Source organism: Coffea arabica, chromosome 1e (genome assembly GCF_036785885.1).
Source record: "Coffea arabica cultivar ET-39 chromosome 1e, Coffea Arabica ET-39 HiFi, whole genome shotgun sequence".
In the NCBI taxonomy this organism is placed as follows: domain Eukaryota; kingdom Viridiplantae; phylum Streptophyta; class Magnoliopsida; order Gentianales; family Rubiaceae; genus Coffea; species Coffea arabica.
The window spans coordinates 4,841,013-4,862,076 of NC_092311.1; the positions used below are offsets into that span (position 1 = coordinate 4,841,013).

General features: G+C 36.2%; 1 protein-coding gene across 1 annotated transcript; it reads left to right on the top strand.

Moving 5' to 3' along the window:
* The first annotated feature begins 606 nt into the window (after positions 1-606).
* LOC113688182 (probable polyamine transporter At3g13620) lies at positions 607-2,507 on the top strand. The gene has a single exon (XM_027205899.2). The coding sequence runs from the start codon at positions 840-842 to the stop codon at positions 2,271-2,273; it is 1,434 nt and encodes a 477-aa protein (XP_027061700.1). The 5' UTR covers positions 607-839; the 3' UTR covers positions 2,274-2,507.
* The last annotated feature ends 18,557 nt before the right edge of the window (positions 2,508-21,064 follow it).

A 21,064-nucleotide genomic window follows, 5' to 3' on the forward strand; every position in this document is an offset into this window, starting at 1 on the left:
CCACCATACTGTTGATTAGTATTCAAATTGTTCATCATTTCTTCCTTGAATTTTGAATTAACTTAGTGTAAAAAAGAGAATTAACTGTTACACCAACAGATTTATCAATATTGTTGGAAACTAAATATTTATCGATGAAGAAAAATGAATTATTGGATTTTTTTCTACTTAATTAAATATGAATATATAGTTCTATAGTTATGGTTATAATAAAAATTTAAATTATTTAAAAGAATATTTGTAAAAAAAGAATATCTACCAGGTTTTTGATATGAGGTACATAATTTGATGTATAATATTATATTATAGTGAAAATATGTAAACAAACTTTTAAAAATTAGTAAATAATTGAACGTTTAAAATGCAATAATTTTTTTAAAATTAATATAGATGAAAATGTAGGATTGTTGTTAATTTTTATATTTAAATTATTTATATTTGTATAAATTTACAATAAATAAAAAAAAGACCATGCTAAGGCACAGTCAAAATTCTAATCCCAGACGAGACCTGAATTTAATCTCCACATCTCCTGTACCTCCTAGTTCAATTTAATCTCCACATGTCCTGCATGCCCTGGTTCAATGAATAGCTAGGATTAGAATCCTGTGATAGTTAGAATCCTAAAAGGATGGTAGAATCTCCCACATCACACATGAATTTCATCTCACATCTCCTCTCCTACATCTCCTAGTTCAATTTAATCTTCAGATCCCCTATATGTCCTAGTTCAATGAATAATTCACCATTTTTGTGTTTTTGACGTTATACTCTCACTTGGCCAAGTGAGAGCACAAGGCAACCCTGAGAGATTTCAACCGTCTAATGCAATAACAGCCATGACAATTACCACCTTTCCCATCGCTCCTCCACGTGAAGATGGGCAAAGTTCAAATCAACAATTGCCTATAACAACCAATCCAGCAGCCTCAATTAATAAAAGGAAAGTTTCGAATAAAGTCACCCTCATTCCTCTAATTTTCCTCATATACTTTGAAGTTGCCGGTGGTCCGTATGGCGAAGAGCCTGCAGTCCAGGCTGCGGGGCCTTTATTAGCCATTCTTGGCTTCCTAATTTTCCCTTTTGTCTGGAGTATCCCTGAAGCCCTGATCACATCAGAGCTCTCCACTGCATTCCCTGGAAATGGAGGATTTGTGATATGGGCTGATCGTGCTTTTGGACCCTTTTGTGGATCGCTTATGGGAGCATGGAAGTTTCTTAGTATTGTCATCAATATAGCAGCATTTCCGGCACTTGGTGTTGACTATCTCAAGAAACTGTTTCCAATCTTCTCTTCAGGCCTACCACGCTATCTGGCAATTCTGGTATCGACTTTAGTCCTTTCTTTTGTCAACTATACAGGGCTTACTATAGTTGGATATGCAGCTGTGGGTTTAGGCATTGTTTCGTTAGCACCATTTATAATAATGTCATTGATAGCGATTCCGAAGATTCATCCACATAGATGGATCAATTTAGGCCAAAAGGGTGTGAAAAAAGACTGGAATTTGTTCCTTAATACATTGTTTTGGAACCTGAATTTTTGGGATAATGTTAGTACTATGGCTGGTGAAGTTGAGAATCCACAAAAGACATTCCCTTTGGCACTGTTTTGTGCTGTGATTTTTACCTGTTTAGGTTACATTATCCCACTCGTAGCTGTAACAGGGGCAATTTCTGTGGATCAGAGTTTATGGGAAGCAGGTTTCATGGCAGATGCAGCAGAGATGATTTCAGGTAAATGGTTGAAAATCTGGATTGAATTTGGGGCTGTTTTATCAGCAATTGGACTTTTTGAAGCTCAGTTGAGTAGCAGTGCTTTTCAGATTGAGGGCATGGCTAGAATAGGCTTCTTGCCTAAGTTCTTCTCGCTAAGGTCAAAATGGTTCAATACACCTTGGGTGGGCATACTGGTTTCAACTGCTATTATACTTGCTGTGTCTCATATGAAGTACACAGATATCATATCAGCTGCCAATTTCTTGTATAGTTTGGGAATGATTTTAGAATATCTATCCTTTCTTTGGTTGAGGAGAAAATTTCCCTCATTGAAACGCCCATATCGTGTTCCATGCAGGCTGCCAACTCTGGTGGTCATATGCTTAATCCCATCAGCATTTTTGGTGGTTTTAATGGCTGTAGCGACTAAGATTGTATATTTGATGAGTGGGTTGATGACTGTGGGTGCAATTATATGGTACTTCCTGATGAAGTTGTGCAAGTCAAAGAAGTGGCTCAAATTTAACGATGGTTATGCTGAGGAAGAAATGTGAGGAGATGCCAGAATATTTTGTATATAGTTAGTCTAGGCTTGCTAAATGCTGGAATAATGGAAGAGTTATAGATGATTTGGTTAAAGACGTTGGTTTTTTTGTATGTAGTATCTACATAGCATCTTACCTGAATTTGATGAAATTAGAGGCATTCTTCTGGAGTTCCTTGTTCATGCCATTTGATGTCATTTTGTAGAGAAATCTGACAGCCCAGCTTACTTTTTTCTTCTGAAAGGAATATGTTCTTCATCTTGAATAGATAAACTTGCTAAAGCATAATACATGGAGAGCCTACATTCGAGCACAGGTTGTTCTTTTGCCATGAAGATGAAATTTGGTGCACGTGTAATATTAGTTTGATTAGGTTGTGCTTTCTATGAGGATCCTGTTTCAAATTTTTTAACTTCCTACAAGTCCTTTTCATAATTTTGTAGCTTGTGTCTTAACAGATGACAACTGCAATTTTAAATATTTTTTAGAAGGTAAATAGGGAAAAAACATCAAGTTTAGCTAACTGAACATAAAGGGGCAGAAACTCCAAATTGTCAAAGATCAAAATATGATACCGTTCTTCTTTGAATACTTTTAATATTTTAGGTTCATTGAGACAATGATACAGGACACTGGTTTATAATAGGATTTTGAAATTTCACACTGATAAAGTTTTACAGCATGGATCAGGAATCTGTGGTATGATATGTAAAATGAGATGAATATGTAATGCAGTATGCTCTGGAATGCTACTGTTATCATTGGGTAAAACCATATCCCCTCTGTAGTTTGGCATGTTATGACTATGTCTCTGATTTCTGCTGCTGGTAATCTTACTGCATTATTTATTCAACCCTGTGCTGTGAGGTGGTGAATTATTTGCAGTATAAAGGTTGGTTTTTTGCAATTACCCTTTTTTTGTCTTCAATCGTGCCCTTTCTGCTCAGACATGGTGAGGGTTCAATGAGATTCAAAGCCATGGTGGATTCACTCTCTAAATTGACCCTCAATATTTAATTGTTCCTTGAAGCTTGATCTGTTCTGTAGTTTACCTTGCTAAAAGAACAGTAAACGTGGCTCTTCACCAATATGGATCAGTTGACAGGAGAAAATTTGCAGGTCAAAATGATAGATTCAACCAAGCAACCAGGATAGAAATGTATTAATTTTAATATGGACTTCTGCTATTCTGCCATGTTCTACTTTTATGCAGAAAAATTACTTTTGATCTTTCTGCTCTGGAAAGTTGAGATAATATTCGTTATAGCACCTTTATATCCATAAATCAGTGTTTTAGGACAATCTGCTTAATGCAGCAAGTGATAAACCAAACCTGATACTTTTCAAAGAATCTCAGAATGGTTGCTTTTGCTTCATCCTACAGATTTTCATCTCAGAGCAAAAGGCAACAGTTATACTAGTTAGTGTTCTTTTGATTTTCATTACTGAGCTATAATTGTAAATTCCTTCATTTTTTTCTTTTAATTCATGACCTTGCTTTAGAGTAAATATATTGACACAGTTTTTCATCTCTCTCGTCTGAATACCATCTCTGCAAGATTTTAGCGCATGGATAAGTGAAGTATTTGATATATAGATGACATGGACTTTTGGATGGAGACTGAAGAAGATATGTCAGTTCTTGTACACCTAGAAACCTTAAATGCCACCTCAGAACCTAGTAGCTTCCTGTTAATGCATATAATGGAGCTCCTAATTATGGACATTAAAGATGAGTATTTGATTTGTAATACCGACAACAGGAACTCTAAGCTTAGTGCATTTTCTTTATATGTTCATGAAGCTGGCTGATTCAGGAATTACGCCACTCTTTTGAGGAAAGGGGGGGAGGGGGATTTGATTGAAGAAGCAACATACACTTGAACAGATCAAGAGGCCTCTTGATGTAGGGAGCTGCATATTATCAGAATTTTGGCTGGGAGCTCCAACGACAATAATGAAATTCAGAAGTTAGTGTAGCTTTGTCTTTGGTGAAGATTTTCCAGAGAAACAGGGCAAATGTGGCAAGCAAAGAGCTTTTGCAAGTGCTTCGCGTGCCTGCAAAGATTGCAGTTGGGATACCAGCTGACTAGGCAGTTGTTTCTAGACTTGCCGATATTTGCAGAAAAACACCATTGATTGTTGTTGTGAACTGTATGAGGAGACATGCTCTTTTCTTCTGCTCCTGACTGATGTTTCATGGCATCGACATTTTCATCGGAGTTCATGAAAATCGCTTATGCCATCATATGCCAACACCGAATGATGACAGAAAAAAGAAAATCCAACAGTGTTTAATGATTATAACATGTATAAAGACTTGGAAGTGTTCCCAGGTCCAGAATACACCTGCCAATTATAGTGCACTAGGACACTTTATTTGAGTTTGTTGATAGGTTAATGACTTCTGGAGTCAGAAGTACTCAGAACTTGAATTTATGAGCTTAATATTCGTGTCTAGGTGACTGTTTCCAATCTTCCGCTTGATTCTCTTATTTATATTTCTAGTTCTCCACGTCCACCAGCAAGCAAATTATGTCTTACTCCATTGGAGCAATATCTCTAAACTTTCCTTTTCAATTGAGCAAAGAAAGATATAAAGGAAAGAACAGGCTAAAACCACTGTTAATGTCACTGGCAAAGTTAATCTTCTTTTCCTTTTCAATTGAGGAAGCAAAATGGATTTTCAATTATTTGAAATACAACTAAGCTTTTGGTATCAGGACTAGGTAACGATATCTTTTGGAGCTCATTGTAAGTTTTGTCCTTGAACTTGTATAACATGGCTCTGCCTTTTACGCGTAACATCATGGATAATACCTCATCATCATTGCTAGCTACATGAAGAACATGGAAAGCTGAGCCAAGTCCAGTAACATCAAGATTGTGCTTCGCATACCAGTTGAAGTCACTGCGTTAAAATGCTGCGATTCCTCTGACCTTAATGCTGGCGAAAGGATGGAGCCATCAAAGAAAACTCCCAAGTTGAAACATACATCACCTAATGCAGCTCCTTCGATGCTTTTCCATGACTTGCTCTCTGAGGAGTAGACATGGATAAAGTTCTGTGATCTGCGACTAGAACCAATTGCCATCACTTTATATTCCATTAATTTGGAATCGGAAGTATCATATGCCAAAAACATATTTACTTCCTTCCACGTGCTACGCCTTTCAGGGCACGGAAGTGCAGCGTACTCTTTAGTAGTTGGATTATACACATAATACCTGTAGCCATAAAAAAGCTTACTGCCCATTGGGCTACGGATCAGAAACAATCCGTTGCAGGAGCTCAATATTTCAGTATCATAGCTGCTGTTTTCATCAGAATCCAGAAAACTGAGGTTGTCCTGGAGACAGTTAAGCAGCTTCTCTTCAAAGGGTATGTACGTACTTATAGTTGGTTTTGCCAGTTTTCTTGGTACGTATTTGGATAAAGAGGCCTGATACTCTAGGTTTCCAAATTGATCTAAAAATGGGATCAGAAATAAGAGACAACCATCTCCTGGAACCCAACTTAGAACGATTGAGGGATTTTGCAGGTAGACTTTTAAGAATCTGTGTCAGTATTTGATCACCTGATTCTATTGCTTCAGCTGAAGCAGATGACATTTGTGTTGTAGGGGTTGTGTTACGGTGCTTTATTAGTTTTCTGCATGGAGAGGGAGGAAAGGGGGATTATACACATCCGTTATTACAAAAATTATACTGCTTCATTGGCATAGCTAGTGATGTATATTTATGTCTTTCTTTTAACACTTATTTTAATGCTACTAGGCTACAATTTAATTTACCGGGCAAGGTTTTCTCTTCTTTTTTTTTTTTTTTCCTTTTTCCTTCTCCTTATTTTGGAATTGTTATTCTGGTATCTAGTGGAATAAGATAGAAGGGGTGATAATAAAATACTTCCTTATTAAGTTAAAAAAAAAAAACATCAGGGAATCGTTAGCTTCATTATTATTATTATTATTATTATTGGATAAGAATCATTAGCTTCATTAATCATAGACATTCGAGAGATTCAATTAGTTCACGATTCTAATGGAAAGAAAAATTTTAGGGGCCTCTAGGAGAGTCCTCTAAAAGGAAACCATTCTTAAAATCTTTTGGATTTTTTAAATAATAATGTAATGTTTTTTGTGTGACATAATGTATTTGAAATAAAAAAATAATTGAGAAAATAAAAAAAGGGCTAGAAAACATGTTTGTAATACAATTCAATAGTAGTATTTTACAAATAATGCCCTATCCAAATTCCAAACGATGACGCATGCCCTATCCAAACTAAGCTTAATTGGACTTAATTGGACTACTACATTGATGAACATAGAGATGATAATAACAACAATAATAAAAGATATCTTTAACTCAACAATCATGAGAAGATTAAAGTCTAAAGACTACATTTCTTCAATGCAATCCAGCCAGTTTTGCATGAACACATTTGTCACGCCCCGATCCCGCACGTGCCCGTTACGTGACATTCGCCGTATTCTCAAATCCCGCTCAAGAATACAAGGCAACATCTAACCAGTCTAAGTTTCAAAAGTACGAAATAATATAACTAAATAAAGTGCGGTACAAATATCTATCAAGGGTAGTCTACGAATATCCAATAAGTTCATACAATTATTCCCGAATTGAAACAATAGAAAACGGATGTAAATAAACTAACAACTAGAAGTAGCTAGCCTGCCAATTTCTATTCATTTAAAGCTAATAAAAGTCGTTCTCAGGATCTTCTACGTAAACCAACTCATACTCTTCAGAATCTGCAAGAATGGTAAAAAGTGGGTTGAGCGATAAGTCGCTCAATAGGTAATATCTACCCCTCTGTTGGACCATGTGCTTGTAACTTTATAGATACATATATAGGTACAAATCAAATCATTTGCGCATCGATCACCTTCATGATCGTGAAAGTAACATCGTTTAAATAAAATAAGTAGTAACGAGTGGCAAGCAATTTAAAAGCACCTTATTGACAAATGTACATGAAAATCATAAAGTCATAAATCATTTTGTTTCAATCCACAAGTCTCCTCATAGCCATTCATAAATCAATTCATATCAGTTCATAAGTCCCATTTCAAATCAGTTCATAAATCATTCCATATCAACTCATAACAAGTACATGTAATGACCGGCTACTGAATACTCAGCCTAGAGATTAAACCTCTTCTAGGTAGGCGACCAATAGATTTCATGACTACCGATTGGTCTCATTTCATACATAGGTCAATCGGCCGGACTTTATACCAGGCTACCATGATGATTAGACAGGACTATAGTCCCTACCGTCTATCCCATGATTGTTTTGAGATTTACTTGTCAAAAATTTATTCCATATGTCACATATATAAATCATTGACTTAATAAAGATTCAGCTTGTTTGGTACATAATACATATCAAACCATTTCAAATAAGTCACATGGTCCATTTTGTATAGTAAAAATATACTTCCATAAATATCCAAGTAAAGCATTTAATCAAATACATTTCGAATCAACACAACAAAATAGGATTGACAACAAAAATTTCATTTTGCACCTTTGAAATCTCAGAAGGGTAAGTACCACCTACCTTTGTTTGGCTGCTCGAGTGGAACTACCTTAGATCCTTGTACCGTACCTATCAATGCATGAGTTCCCTAATCAGTTGTTACTTCCTATAGATGCATAAAGGTACAAACTCTGAGTAAATCGAAGATTCGTGTCTAAACCATTATATGAAGCCTAATAGCATCTTCCTTAAATTGGATGATTTTTATTTTTGAAAAGTTTCCTAATTTGGAAAGTTTCTATTTTTAGAAAATTTCTTAATTGGGAAGGTTCTCTTTTTAGTAAAGTTTCCTGATTTACAAGAAAATAATTACTCATAATCATGCTTATTATCTTGACTACTATCTTACTATATCAATTTATAATTTATAATTATTCATTATTATTATTATCATTATTATTAGTGTTATCGGCAACATTATTATTTACTACTATGATTATTATCATTAGTGTTATTATTAGTATTATTATTAGCGTTATTATTATTATTATTTTAAGCATTTCGTTTAACAATTTAGAACTTATCTTACCTTGTCTAATTTGGCTTAATACGGCTAAATTACGATGTTTTAGATTGCCATTTAAGTATCTTATACGTGATTAACTAAGTATAATTTTACATAACTAACCTTTCAATTCTAACAATTATCTTAAATTGGGTCCTGAATTTCACTACCCACGATAAACTATAAAAATGGACTAATTACATTTAAAATTTATTTATTAAATATTTACTAAATTTTATATTACAGTTTAGTCCAAATCTAATTTATCATTTTTCTTCCTCGGGTTGTACCCAAAGGCCAACCATGTCTGACTATGGTTGCCAAAGGATCTGGCGACCCAAATCTTCAATTGGTTGGCCGAAAGGCCAACCATAATCTTGTTCCATTGTCGCCAGCAAGTGCTGGCGACATCATCTATCCCCTTTCTTTTTTCTTTTCTAGTCTTGGAATTCTTTTCTCTGCCGCTAGAGATGGTGGCCCGCAGTCTTCCCTCTTTTTTTTTTTTTTTTGTGTGCGGCGTTGCTTCTGCAACGTCTAGCCAAGACAGAGTAGCGGCAGCCGCCGCCACTGCTCTTCCCTTCCCTTTATATATATATATATATATATATATATATATTTTTCCCCCAACAGATTTGGGCAACCTATTTGACCAAGGATTAAAATCTAACACTCTATTTCTACGAATCTACATGTGAATCTTCCTAAAACATATATATCAATATATATATACTCCCTCCCTTTTTTTATAACTGACGTTTAAGGTTTTGCACACCAATTAAGAAAAGTTTTTCATTGCTTAAATCTATACACTATTTTCCTTTTGTACCCTCATTAATTGTCCAATTCACCCATGTTTTCTCTCACTAGAGTACTAAATGGTGCTGTTTTACTAGGCCAAAAGCAGTGCAAACTAACTCCCACCAAACTAATTACTAGGAGTAGTAATTAAGAACCCTGTATTGGAAAAGAGAGATAAAAGGGTAAAATTGTGAAAAAATAATTAATACTGTATGGGGATAATAAAACGACAGATAAAAGTACACTAGAACAAATTTCTTAAACGTCAGTTATAAAAAAAGGGAGGGAGTATAACAACAATACAAATTCGTAAAATCCCTAGGACAATTAATGCAACTACTAAAACTTAAAAGAGAAGTTTTGCGTGAACTCGGGACTTATAGGTTTAGGTGCCTAGTCGTCTGATCGATTGACGGTGTCACATACTTCTACTTCTCTATTCTCTGACGGCTCTTGCTCTAGGGAGGCAGACAAAAGAAAGGATGGTGTTATTTTTCTTTCTAGAGTTTCAATAAAATCCTAAACCTAACTCTACCCACTAGTAGGTGGTTTGGATAAGAGTTTTAGTTTATTAGAAACCCTTATCCCATCCAACAGTTATTTTATTTTATTTTTCTTTTACTTAGAAATTTTATCTTTTTAATTAATTGGAAAAATAAAATAATAAAAATCGGTGCCCAAAATCGTGGGTTTTACATTCTACCCCCCTTACAAAAAGTTTCTTTCTCGAAACTTACGTAGCTTGATCAAAAAGATATGGGTTTCTATTCTGCATGTCCTCCTCTAACTTCCACGTTGCCTCTCGTGGTGTATGGTTCGTCCATTGCATCTTGACGTAAGGTATGGTCATTCTCCTTAGAATTTGGTCCTTCCGATCCATGATTTTTAAAGGAACTTCCTCCACTGATAAATTCTCCCTTACCTCGATGGGTTGATCCTCCAAAATATGGCTCGGGTCTGTTACATAGTTCCTCAGTTGGAAGACATGAAAAACATTATGTACCCTTGACAAAGCAGGTGGGAGAGCCAGTTGATACGTTAGAGGTCCAACTCTATCCAGTATTTCGTAAGATCCTACATATCTTGGACTTAACTTGCCACTTTTTCCAAATCTCATCACTCCTTTGGTAGGGGATACTTTCAAATACACCTTTTCTCCCAATTGAAACTCTAAAGGTCTCCTTTTGGAATCTGCCCAATTCTTGTTTCGCTCCTGAGCAACTTTTAATCTTTCCCGAATAATCTTAATTTTCTCCAAAGTTCGTTCCACCAAATCAAGACCAGTGATCAGCTTCTCCCCTACTTTATCCCAATATAAGGGGTATCTACACTTTTGTCCATACAACGTTTCAAATGGTGCCATACCTATACTGCTATGATAACTATTATTGTACGAGAATTCTGTTAGTTTCACCAATCTATCCTAACTATCCACGAAATCTAGAGCACAGGCTCGGAGCATGTCTTCCAGAGTCTGTATGATTCTTTCCGACTGTCCATCCGTCTGAGGGTGGAAAGCGGTACTTAATCTCAGATTAGTCCCCATAATTTCTTGATAGGTCGACCAAAATCTAGACGTGAATCTAGGGTCTCGATCAAACACTATACTCACTAGAACACCGTGAAGACATACGATTTCCTCCATGTACATCTCTACCAACCTCTCCATTGTTACCCCATTCAATATGGTAGAAAGTGGTCAGATTTGGTTAGCCAATCGACTATCACCCAAATGGCATCATTATTCCTGATTGTCCGAGGCAATCCTACGACAAAATCCATTGTCACATGTTCCCACTTCCATTGGAGAATCTATAAGGGGTTGTAATAAGTAAGCAGGTCTTTGATGCTCGGTGTTTACTTGTTGGCATACCCGACATTTCGCCACATATTCAGCTATTTCTCGTTTCATCCCATTCCACCAATAATTCCTTTTCAAGTCTCGGTACATTTTAGTTCCCCCGGGATGAATCGAGAATCTTGAATTGTGTGCCTCCTTTAGCAATTCCTGCTTCAATCCTTAATCCCTTGGCAGACATAATCTACCATCCTTCCACAAACTTCCATCATCTTTCAATTCAAACCCATCAATGGGTTCCACTTCAAGTTTTCCTTTAATCTTTGCAAATCCGTCGTCAGAATGCTGTGCTTCCTTAATTCTATCTATTAAAGTAGGTGCGACCACTAGGGCAGCTAGCATTTGCGTCGTGGAGTCCACCATTTCCACTTCGAAATTTTTTATCTGATCATTTGCTGTGGGTTCTCTTAATACCCTTGACTTCCTACTAAGGGCATCTGCTACCTTATTAGCCTTGCTCGGATGGTAACGAATTGTCAAATCATAGTCCTTAATCAATTCTAACCATCTCATCTGCCTCATGTTCAATTCTCTATGGGTGAATAGATACTTAAGACTCATGTGATTGGTAAAAATCTCACATTGCACACCATATAAGTAATATCTCCATATTTTCAACGCAAATACCACTGCCGCCAATTTCAAATTATACGTTGGATAATTCTGCTCGTAAGGTTTCAGTTGGTGGGAGGCATAAGCAATCACTCTCTCATTTTGCATCAAAACGCACCCTAGACCATTTTTAGAGGCATCACTATAAATCACAAATTCTTCCGTCCCAGAGGATAGGGTAAGCACTGGGGCGAATACTAGTTTCTCTTTTAACTTCTGAAAACTCGTTTCACACTTATCTGTCCATTCAAACTTTGCCCTCTTTTGAGTCAACCTAGTAAGAGACATAGCAATGGTGGATAATCCTTCCACAAATTTTCGATAGTAGCCGGCCAACCCTAAGAAACTCCTCACTTCGATTACACTAGTGGGCCGTAGCCAATCCACAATTGTCTCCACCTTCTTTGGGTCAACAGATACCCCTTGACCTGATATCACATGTCCTAAGAATGCTACACTCTTAAACCAAAATTCACATTTACTAAATTTAGCGTATAGTTTCTCTCTTCTTAGTATCTCTAGAACTTCCCTAAGGTGGGCAGCATAACTTTCTTCATCTGGGGAGTACACTAAAATATCATCAATAAAGACAACCATAAAACAGTCTAGTTGCGGTTTGAATACCCAATTCATCAGATCCATAAAGGCTGTCAGAGTATTGGTTAATCCAAAGGGCATTACCAAAAACTCATAGTGCCCATACCTCGTATGAAATGCACTTTTCTGGATATCTTCGACTTTAATTTTCAATTGATGGTATTCAAATCTTAAATCTATCTTAGAGAATACCTTAACTCCCTTCAATTGGTCAAAAAGATCATCTATCCTTGGAAGGGGTACTTGTTCTTTATTGTGATTCGATTCAACTCCCTATAATCGATACACAATCTCAGACTACTATCTTTCTCCTTTACAAAGAGTACTGGCGCACCCCAAAGAGAAACACTAGGTCTAATGAATTTCTTATCCAATAATTCTTGTAATTGCTCCTTAAGTTCCTTTAATTCGCAGGCGCCATCCTATAGGGACCTTAGATATAGGTACAATATTTATTTCGAACTCTATCTTCCTATCCGGAGGTAGACTAGGGAGGTTTTCTGAAAACACGTTAGGAAAGTCTTTCACCACCGAAATTATTTCTAAAGACTTCTCTTCTTTTTCTGTATCTACAACATAAGCCAAATATGCCTCACATCCTTTTCTTATGCCCCTACATGCTTGCATGACAGATAGAAGAGGTAACCTAGGAATTTTCATATTACCAACATTTTCTTAGTATGAGAAATCCTTCTCGTTCGATTTCATGAATAACACCTTCTTCTTCCTACAATCAATTTGGGCAAAATATCTAGCTAGCCAATCCATTCTAAAATAATATCGAAATCACTCATATTTATTTATACTATGTCTACTTCTAATCTCCTATCCTCCAATTCCACATTACAATTTGGATACCTAGTATGAGACATTAGGATTCTATTTCCTGGAGCAGCCATTCGGTAAGGGTGGTCCATCCACTCGGGAGACATGCACAAGTACTTTGCAAATTTCTTAACAACAAAGGAGTGACTAACTCCACAATTAAATAGTATGTATGCAGGCACAGAGTTAATTAGAAGAGTACCTATGACCACGTCGTCTGACACCTCCGCCTCAACATCAGTCATAGCATGCACCCTCTCTTTAACCTTTGACTTCCCCCGTGCAAGACGACTTTGACTTCTCCCTCGGCATTCAAAACAAGTACATGTGACCAAGTCGCCTGACACCTCCGCCTCAACGTCAGTCATAACATGAACTTTCCTTTAACCTTTGACTTCTTGTCAGCGAGGTTGCTACTCTTATCTCCTTCTACCTTCCTATTTGGACAATTCATAGCCCTATGCTCTTGCTGTCCACATTCAAAACAAGCTCCTGTTCCAACTCGACATTTCCCTCGATGTATCTTCCCACAAGTCTTACACGGGGAAAAAGTCGTCTCAAATCAGCATTCTCCCTAATGCATCTTCCAGCACGTTTTGCACACAGGGAAGGTGTTTCCCTCAGTTATCCTCGGTGTTCTTAATTAAGCGGAACCGTCCGCCAGGTTTCAGTGCTCCCGACACTGCAAGTTCATTCCCTAGTCTAGGCCTTTTATTCCTACCCTCTTCATCCAATCTTCTGCAATCAGCCTCAGCTTTAACGCTGGCATCCAACATGTCATTAAACGTAGGGGTATAAACAGTGTTCACCCTAGTTTGAATTCTACTCGACAACCCCCGTATAAACTTATATTTCTTCAACTCGACATCTGTCATTGTCGACGGCACGAACCTTCCTAGCACCGTAAACTTATTCGAATATTGCACCACATACATCCTCGACGTTTGTTTCAGATTTTCAAACTGATCTATTTTCTGCATTCTCACGGCGGGTGGGAAAAAGTGTTTCAGGAATTTCTCTCTAAATTTTGTTCAACTTCCTGGTGAGGCAACGGTAGGTTCCAGAGTGGCCTACCACTTATTGGCTTCTCGTACAAAAAAAGGTTTGATAATTAGATGCTTCATTTCTTCCGGCACTTGCAAAAGTGCAAAATTATTTTCTATTTCATCTAACCACTTTTCCGCCAAATTCGGGTAAGGAGTTCCATCAAAGGTAGGGACATGGACCCTTTTCATTTTCATATAGTAGGATTGAGTTCCCCCTTATCCCTGATTCTGGGTTTGACCCGCCTGAGTCTGTGCTAACTGTGTTTGAGTTTGTAGTGCTTGGGCTACTAAGGTTAGTGCAGTCACTAACTCTGCAGATAACATCATGTAGGGTGGTTGCCCACTTGAACCAGCCTCTTGGTAACCTATACCCTGAGTATTATTTCCTTGATATGATTCTTGGTTGTGATTACCGTTGGCATTCTCACCATTAGGGCTGCCATTGTGATTTCCGCCACGCCTAGTGCTCGGTGCCATTTCCTAAGTCAAACAAATAAATTTTCATACTAAAATAAGTATTTTATTCTCATTTATTGTTATACACACACACACATATATATATATGTGAATATATGCTTTTAGGACGACACCACTACGGTTATCTACATGCATATTTCATACCTGCCACCCTAAAAGTAAAATAGATGAACAAAAGAAAATTTAAAGTAGAGATTTTATTCACTAACTCGAAATGAGAAGAACGGTTGACTTCGTACACATTGAGATCCATATCCTAACTTATTCTAGAAATATCTAACGAATCTAGTGTCCAAACTGTCTAATTATAACCTATGATTGGGTAGAGACTAATCTATGCGAACAATCACAAATCAACCTACTAATGTCCTTGTAATAATATTCCCTAACACTAACAAAATAAATAAATCCTTAATTTGAGCATCATAGACCAGCTCTGCTACACATCCGCTGGTGGGTCTGCATCCACAACTGCTCCATCTTCTATGCCCTCCTCGGCACCATTCTGGTCCTCAACTCCATTTTTCCCCTCATGATTTTCTACGGCCAGGTTCTCAGGGTCCTCCTCGAGATCGTCCTCTAGCTCCGCATCACTATCAGGCCATAGGTGATTCCACCTAGGCATTTGGGGTGCAAGGGGTTGGTGGTCACCTATCCAATTCATCACGCGTTGTCTTCTCTCTTCATATTTCACCACTAAAGTTTCGTACTCCGTATCTCAATTCTGGAGTAGGGAAGTTACTTCAAATCCTTTATTATACATATCAGCTAGTCCCTTCTGTACTTCTATTTCCGCTTTCAACTTATTGACCTCTTCCCGTAGACGGAGGGCCTCCTCACGCCAGCCTTCCATGTCTTGTCTAATGTGCTCTCTCGACACTATCAACGTTGAGATCTCGCGCATTTGCTCAGCTACTCGGTCAGCCAACGCATAAGCCTTCCTAGCTCCGTCCGTGACTCTCTCTAACTCTTCAAGGAACCTATCCCTATAAAACCTTTGTCTCTTCCTAAGACGGGCAGCATCACATCCCGTCAAATGAACTGGCCAGTCGCAATCCTGATGCTCCCCATGTACCAGTTCGGCCATCTCCTACAATGTCAAATGGGACACTATCAGTCCTGATTTCTTCCTTTATAGGCGTGCAGATCCTTTCAAGCCTAACTTACTAATTACTACCCTTCATTTCTTACACTGTTTTATCTTATGGTGTTATTTCGAACCTAAGCTCTGATACCACTAAAAAGTCACAACAATCTCTTATTTCTTTTGATCTGTTTTTCTATCTCCTTTCAATTTTCACAATTATTAATCTCCAAACATAATTTCTCACACTCCCAGACCATGTCACCTAGGCTCTGATACCACTAAAATGTCACAGCAATCTCTTATTTCTTTTGATCTGTTTTTCCATCTCCTTTCAATTTTCACAATCATTAATCTCCAAACATAATTTCTCACACTCCCAGACCATGTAACCTAGCTTTGATACCATTAAAAATGTCACGCCTCGAGCACACACATGCCCGTCACGTGGCATTCGCCATATTCTCAAATCCCGCTCAAGAATACAAGGCAATATCTAACCAGTCTAAACTTCAAAAGTACGAAATAATATAACTAAATAAAGTGCGGTACAAATGTCTATCAAGGGTAGTCTACGAATATCCAATAAGTTCGTACAATTATTCCTGAATTGAAACAACAGAAAACAGATGTAAATAAATTAACAACTAGAAGTAGCTAGCTTGCCAACTTCTATTCATTTAAAGCTAATAAAAGTCGTTCTCAGGATCTTCTACGTAAACCAACTCATACTCTTCAGAATCTGCAAGAGTGGTAAAAAGTGGGTTGAACGGCAAGTCGCTCAGTAGGTAATATTTACCCCTCTGTTGGACCATGTACTTGTAACTTTATAGATACATATATAGATACAAATCAAATCATTTACGCATCGATCACCTCCATGATTGTGAAAGTAACGTCGTTTAAATAAAATAAGTAGTAACGAGTGGCAAACAATTTAAAAGAACCTTATTGACAAATGTACATAAAAATCATAAAGTCATAAATCATTTCGTCTCAATCCACAAGTCTCTTCATATCCATTCATAAATTAATTCATATCAGTTCATAAGTCTCATTTCAAATCAGTTTATAAATCATTCCATATCAACTCATAACAAGTACATGTAATAACCGGCTATTGATTACTCAGTCTAGAGATTAAACCCCTTCTAGGTGGGTGACCAATAGATTTCATGACTACCGATTGGTCTCATTTCATACATGGGTCAATCGGTCAGACTTTATACCAGACTACCATGACCTTGTCAATTAGCCGAACTTTATACCAAGTTACCACGACTTTGTCAATCAGTCGGACTCTATACCAAGCTACCATGACATTGTCAATCGGCCGGACTTTATACCAAACTACCATGACGATTAGACAGGATTATAGCTCCTACCGTCTATCTCATGACTGTTTTGAGTTTTACTTGTCAAAAATTTATTCTACATGTCACATACATAAATCATTGACTTCATAAAGATTCAGCTTGTTTGGTACATAATACATATCAAACCATTTCAAATAAGTCACATGGTCCATTTTGTATAGTAAAAATATACTTCCATAAATATCCAATTAAAGCATTTAATCAAATACATTTCGAATCAACACAACAAAATAGGATTGACAACAAAAATTTCATTTTGCACCTTTGAAATCTCAGAAGGGTAAGTACCACCTACCCTTGTTTGGCTGCTCGAGTGAAACTACCTTAGATGCTTGTACCGTACCTATCAAATGCATGAGTTCCCTAATCAGTTGTTACTTCCTATAGATGCATAAAGGTACAAACTCTGAGTAAGTCGAAAATTCGTGTCTAGACCATTATATGAACCCTAATAGCATCTTCCTTAAATTGGATGATTTTTATTTTTGCAAAGTTTCCTAATTTGGAAAGTTTCTATTTTTAGAAAGTTTCTTAATTGGGAAGGTTCTCCTTTTTGTAAAGTTTCCTGATTTACAAGAAAATAATTACTCATAATCATGCTTATTATCTTGACTGCTATCTTACTATATCAATTTATAATTTATAATCATTCATTATTATTATTAGTGTTATCGGCAACATTATTATTTACTACTATGATTATTATCATTAGTGTTATTATTAGTATTATTAGTAGCATTATTATTATTATTATTTTAAGCATTTCGTTTAACAATTTAGAACTTATCTTACCTTTGTCTAATTTGGCTTAATACGGTTAAATTATGATATTTTAGATTGCCATTTAAGTATCTTAAACGTGATTAACTAAATATAATTTTACATGACTAACCTTTCAATTCTAACAATTTCTTAAATTGGGTCCTGAATTTTACTACTCACAATAAACTATAAAAATGGACTAATTACATTTAAAATTTATTTATTAAATATTTACTAAATTTTATATTACAGTTTAGTCCAAATCTAATTTATCGTTTTTCTTCCTCGGGTTGGACCCATGGTTGGCCAACCATGTCTGACCATGCTCTGGCGACCCAAATCTTCGGCCAACCATAATCTTGTTCCATTGATGGCGACATCATCTATCCCTTTTTTTTTTTTTTCTTTTCTGGTCTTGGATTAGCTTTCGGCCAACCTTTGGAATTCTTTTCTCTGCCGCCAGAGATGGCGGCCGCACTCTTCCCCCTTTCTTTTTTTTTTTTTTTTTGTGTGTGGCATTGCTTCTGCAACGTCTAGCCAAGGCTGCCGCTGCTCTTCCCTTCCCTTTTTTTTTATATATATATTTTTTGTTTTTCCCCCAACAGATTTGGGCAACCTATTTGACCAAGGATTAAAATCTAACACCTTATTTTTACGAATCCACATATGAATCTTCCTAAAATATATATATAATAACAATACAAATTCGTAAAATCCCTAGGACAATTAATGCAACTACTAAAACTTAAAAGAGAAGTTTTGCGCGAACTCGACATTTACAAGTTTAGGTGCCTAGTCGTCTGATTGATTGGCGGTGTCGCCTGCTTCTCTTTCTCTACTCTCTGACGGCTCTTGCTCTAGGGAGGCCGACTAGAGAAAGGATGGTGTTATTTTTCTTTCTAGGGTTTCAATAAAATCCTAAACCTAGCTCTACCCACTAGTAGGTGGTTTGGATAAGAGTTTTAGTTTATTAGAAACCCTTATCCCATCCTACAGTTATTTTATTTTTCTTTTACTTAGAAATTTTATCTTTTTAATTAATTGGAAAAATAAAATAATAAAAATCGGTGTCAAAAATCATGGATTTTACAACATTTACATGAACTATGAAGCCTTTGGAATAAATATTGCAATATATCCCTTGGGTTGTGAACACTCTTTCTATTGGCGTGGGGCTATTGGATGCTCCTAATCAAATAGAGCAAGATGAGGAGTCGAAAAAGGCTTATCACGAGTAATTTGTGTCTATCATTTCTAAAATGGATGGATAATTTCGAAACCTCTCTTGAGATTTTTGATAATTTCACTTAGTTCCCTTAAAGTTTTAAAATTACATATACATCTCTTCAAGTTACCATTTTGGTAACAAAAACTATTCAGTTGTCAAAATTTTGAATAAATAACCCCAAATACTCTCATAAAATGTGAAGTTCATTTACTTTCCTATAAAATTCTTAAAAGAATTTGGAACATATACAACATCAGAAACCCAATTTCAACCTTTATTTCTACTATTCTAAACCTTCCATATTCCCAAATCTCAAATCAATACTATTATCTCCATCACCACCACTACTATTAGTCCCTAAATTCTAAAATCTCAATCTAAACGAAAGAAACAAAACTAGCACTATTAAATTTAAAAAATTTCACCAACTTCATTCATTTAGCACCCTATCCCTCAAATGTTGGAATACCAATACTAGCCCATCCTTCTTAAACGTTCAATTCACATCTTCTTCTATTAATCTTTAGATCCTTTAAGCAAAACTAAAATTAATTTGTAATATGTTTAAAATTGTGTTTATGACATAATTGGTTATTCCAAGAGTGAACTTTGTTTTTGTTGCCATTTAATATCGAATTGTGTGAAATGCGTTCACATGCACAAGATTAGTAGCAGATTATTTAATTGCATAAAAAATATTAATATGTTAAGGTTATTATGATCATTTTACAAGGGCCAAGAGAAGTAAGTGTAATATTAAAAATCTCAAGGGTAGTAGACGAAATTGTTAGAAATTTCAAGGGAGATTTCTCAAATTATCCCTTTCTAAAAAGTAAGATCTAATTCAAGTAGGGATGACAATTGACATGGCTGTACGCAAATGGGCTAGCAATCCTGTCCCAAATTCCCAATAAGTTAATGACTTGGGTTTTAATCGATTCTCACTTGTTTGGCTACAAATGCCAATGAGAAGGGACACGGCCACAAAGGTTTCGAAAGCATGGATTTAATTTTAATTTTATAATTGCAAATATGGTTGAAAGAAGAATTACATTATACGATATGCAAATCGATTACAGATCGGCAAGATCTTATTTGAATTTGATTCCCTAATTAACCAAATCAAATATGATTAGGCTTACGTTTGGCTTCAGTAAAATAAAAATTGGAAATTTACATAAAAGAGATTTGATCGAGTCAAATATGAACACAATTTTAAATTTATTAGAATAGACAAACAACTTTGAATGTCCTTTTTGATTGGATTTATTTACACCACTACTTGCATGTAAGGTTTTTTGAAACTTTCATGGGGAAAAGTAAAATTGTAAAAAATATTTCTAGTAAATGCCAAATTCTCAAGCTTGTGGGGCAACTTATAAGGGGGACAAATTAGATCTTTAAAATTCTTCGCAGTCCGTCAATGCGGAAATTCTAAAAACAAATCAAGTAGCGCGTTTTAGCTGTCAAGCACCAATTCCAAGCGCGTGCTGCTGCCTTACAATTCATCCTTTCTCCGTTCACATCCACAAACTTTTCTTGGCAATTTTAAACCAAAATTATACCCACTATACATTTATCTACTAAGATATTCAACGGAGATTAGGTTGAAGTCCTGAGGCAAAATCTTAAAAAAGTGTAAAAGTCCATTTTGGTTACAATCATATAGAGACTAATCTAGACTAGGAAAATGGAATTGCTGTTTATGTCATCTTAAAGTATAAATGACAGCAACATTATGGGAAAAATGTAAAATTACTTTTCTCACTTTCAAAACTTGTGCAAATATAGGGTGCAGACAAGCCCTTTTTTTTGGCTGTTCCTAACTGCTGATTAATAGCATTGACTTTTTCATAGTAGTTCATGATAATCCCTTGTCCCTCTATCCAACACCAAGAGATGGCAGAACACAACTTCAAGGGCTGTTTAATGATTATAACACGTAAAAAAAACTCAAAAAGTGTTCCAAAATGCCAACTATTGTACTTTTTTTTTTTCCTGACGGAGTGGGTGTCCGGGTCAATTCTCACGGGGTCCGACTAATTCTACTCCGACCCGGAAGGAGAGGT

Coding starts and splice junctions, on each gene's coding strand:
- LOC113688182 (XM_027205899.2), top strand. CDS start 840: ATGACAATTACCACCTTTCCCATCGCTCCTCCACGTGAAGATGGGCAA.